At 35.8% G+C, this 1,535-nt stretch overlaps 1 protein-coding gene across 1 annotated transcript; it reads right to left on the bottom strand.

Moving 5' to 3' along the window:
- Positions 1-37: 37 nt before the first annotated feature.
- On the bottom strand, positions 38-1,528 carry LOC106656353 (the record flags this gene model as incomplete). The annotated part of the gene is made up of 2 exons (XM_023458128.1): positions 863-1,528; positions 38-785 (listed from the first exon to the last, which is right to left on the bottom strand). Coding segments are annotated over exons 1-2 (1,414 nt in total), but the record flags the coding sequence as incomplete, so codon positions are not given.
- Between the last annotated feature and the right edge of the window lie 7 nt (positions 1,529-1,535).

Here is a 1,535-nt window from a genome sequence, read left to right as displayed (position 1 = left end):
ACTTCTTGAACAATCGCATTGATTAAAGTGCTTTTACCGGACCCAGCCTTTCCCTGTATTATCACACGTTTAATTATCTGATCGGAGATGTCACCTATGTCGGACTGGATGTGATTAATCTGAGTTCTACAAATCTGTATAACTTTCAGTTGTTCCGGAGATAAGGTTAATTCTTTCAAATTACTAGAGTTATTTATCGATCGTGTTGCATTCTCACTTTTAAACATTTTTAAAAATGTATTAATGTCTTGCAAAGAGGGATACAGCTCGTTATGTACATTCCAATCATATGCCACGTCTATTAAACGTTGTCCTAATTTTTGATCCGATCGTTCTTTTATCGTTGACGAAACCATTTCAAACGCATTACAATACATATCCCTAGTGGATGATTCATCTTCATTATCGTCTTCAATTTCTTCTATACATGGAATTGGCAATTGGATACTGTCTATTGGCGTGACGTTATATTGCTCAAATAATGCACACCAAGGATGCTCGTTGTTATTGTCGCACAATTTAGAGAGTTCGTCTACACTTCGACGGAATGGGATGTGAAGGGTGCATTGTTGCTTGTAGTATAAATCACTATCCAAGTCATCTGATAATTTCAACGTTGGAAAAATTAAAACAACATTCTCATTGCGGCTTTTAACATAGCGAGTTCCATATACGTTGATTGTTTGTGCAAATCGAAATAATGACAGATCATTGTATATGGCAGGCCTGTCGATGTATTTATCGATTATAGATTTAGAAGTGCAATTAACGTTCATTTCGTTGAGCTGTAATCATAGTTTTATTGTATGGTATGTGGAGCATCAATTGAAGTAATCGTGAAAAATTTAAATTTATACATTACCTCATATTTTTCCCAGTTTTCTTCATAAAGTATAAGCGAGACGAAATGGCGCGTACTTTTCATCAATGACCAACCCATTAAAAGATGCACAACCTCTTGAGCAGAATAATCTCGTTCGCATACGGATGAAATGATCAGTTTCATAACGCAAGATTTGGCAGAAGAAACGTCGTTGCTATGTTTGCAGAGACTATTGATTACATTCATGTACGATAACGAAACAGTTTCACTTTTTGTTGTATACTTAACGATGTATTTAACAACTGCATTAATATCAAGTATGGGCGTAAAGTCTGTATTAGCCCTCCATATTTGTGTTACGACATTATTGAAGCGCTGCACATACGGATCGTTACGTCGTGGAAAAAACTCATGATATCCGTGCTTATCATCAATGGAGCTGCTTTCTTGAACATCTTTAGGAAATTTAAATCTGCAGTGTGTATTTGCGTTACCTCGTCTGTAGCAATGAGTTCCGCACTTTGTATGACGTTGAAAGGCATTTATTAGTTCACCCAAATCATTTTCATACTCGGCTGGCGAAATGTCAGAAAATCTTTGTTGAGAAGGATGCTTTGAACATGTTGGATTAGCACTTTTAGGATTAATGGCTGAACATAACATATCAAAATATTCTTGTATTTTTTGAATATGATCCTCAGACATGTCATCA

This window comes from Trichogramma pretiosum, unplaced genomic scaffold (assembly GCF_000599845.2).
Source record: "Trichogramma pretiosum strain Unisexual culture from Peru unplaced genomic scaffold, Tpre_2.0 scaffold473, whole genome shotgun sequence".
In the NCBI taxonomy this organism is placed as follows: Eukaryota; Metazoa; Arthropoda; class Insecta; order Hymenoptera; family Trichogrammatidae; genus Trichogramma; species Trichogramma pretiosum.
This window is presented reverse-complemented; position numbering and strand designations above follow the sequence as displayed.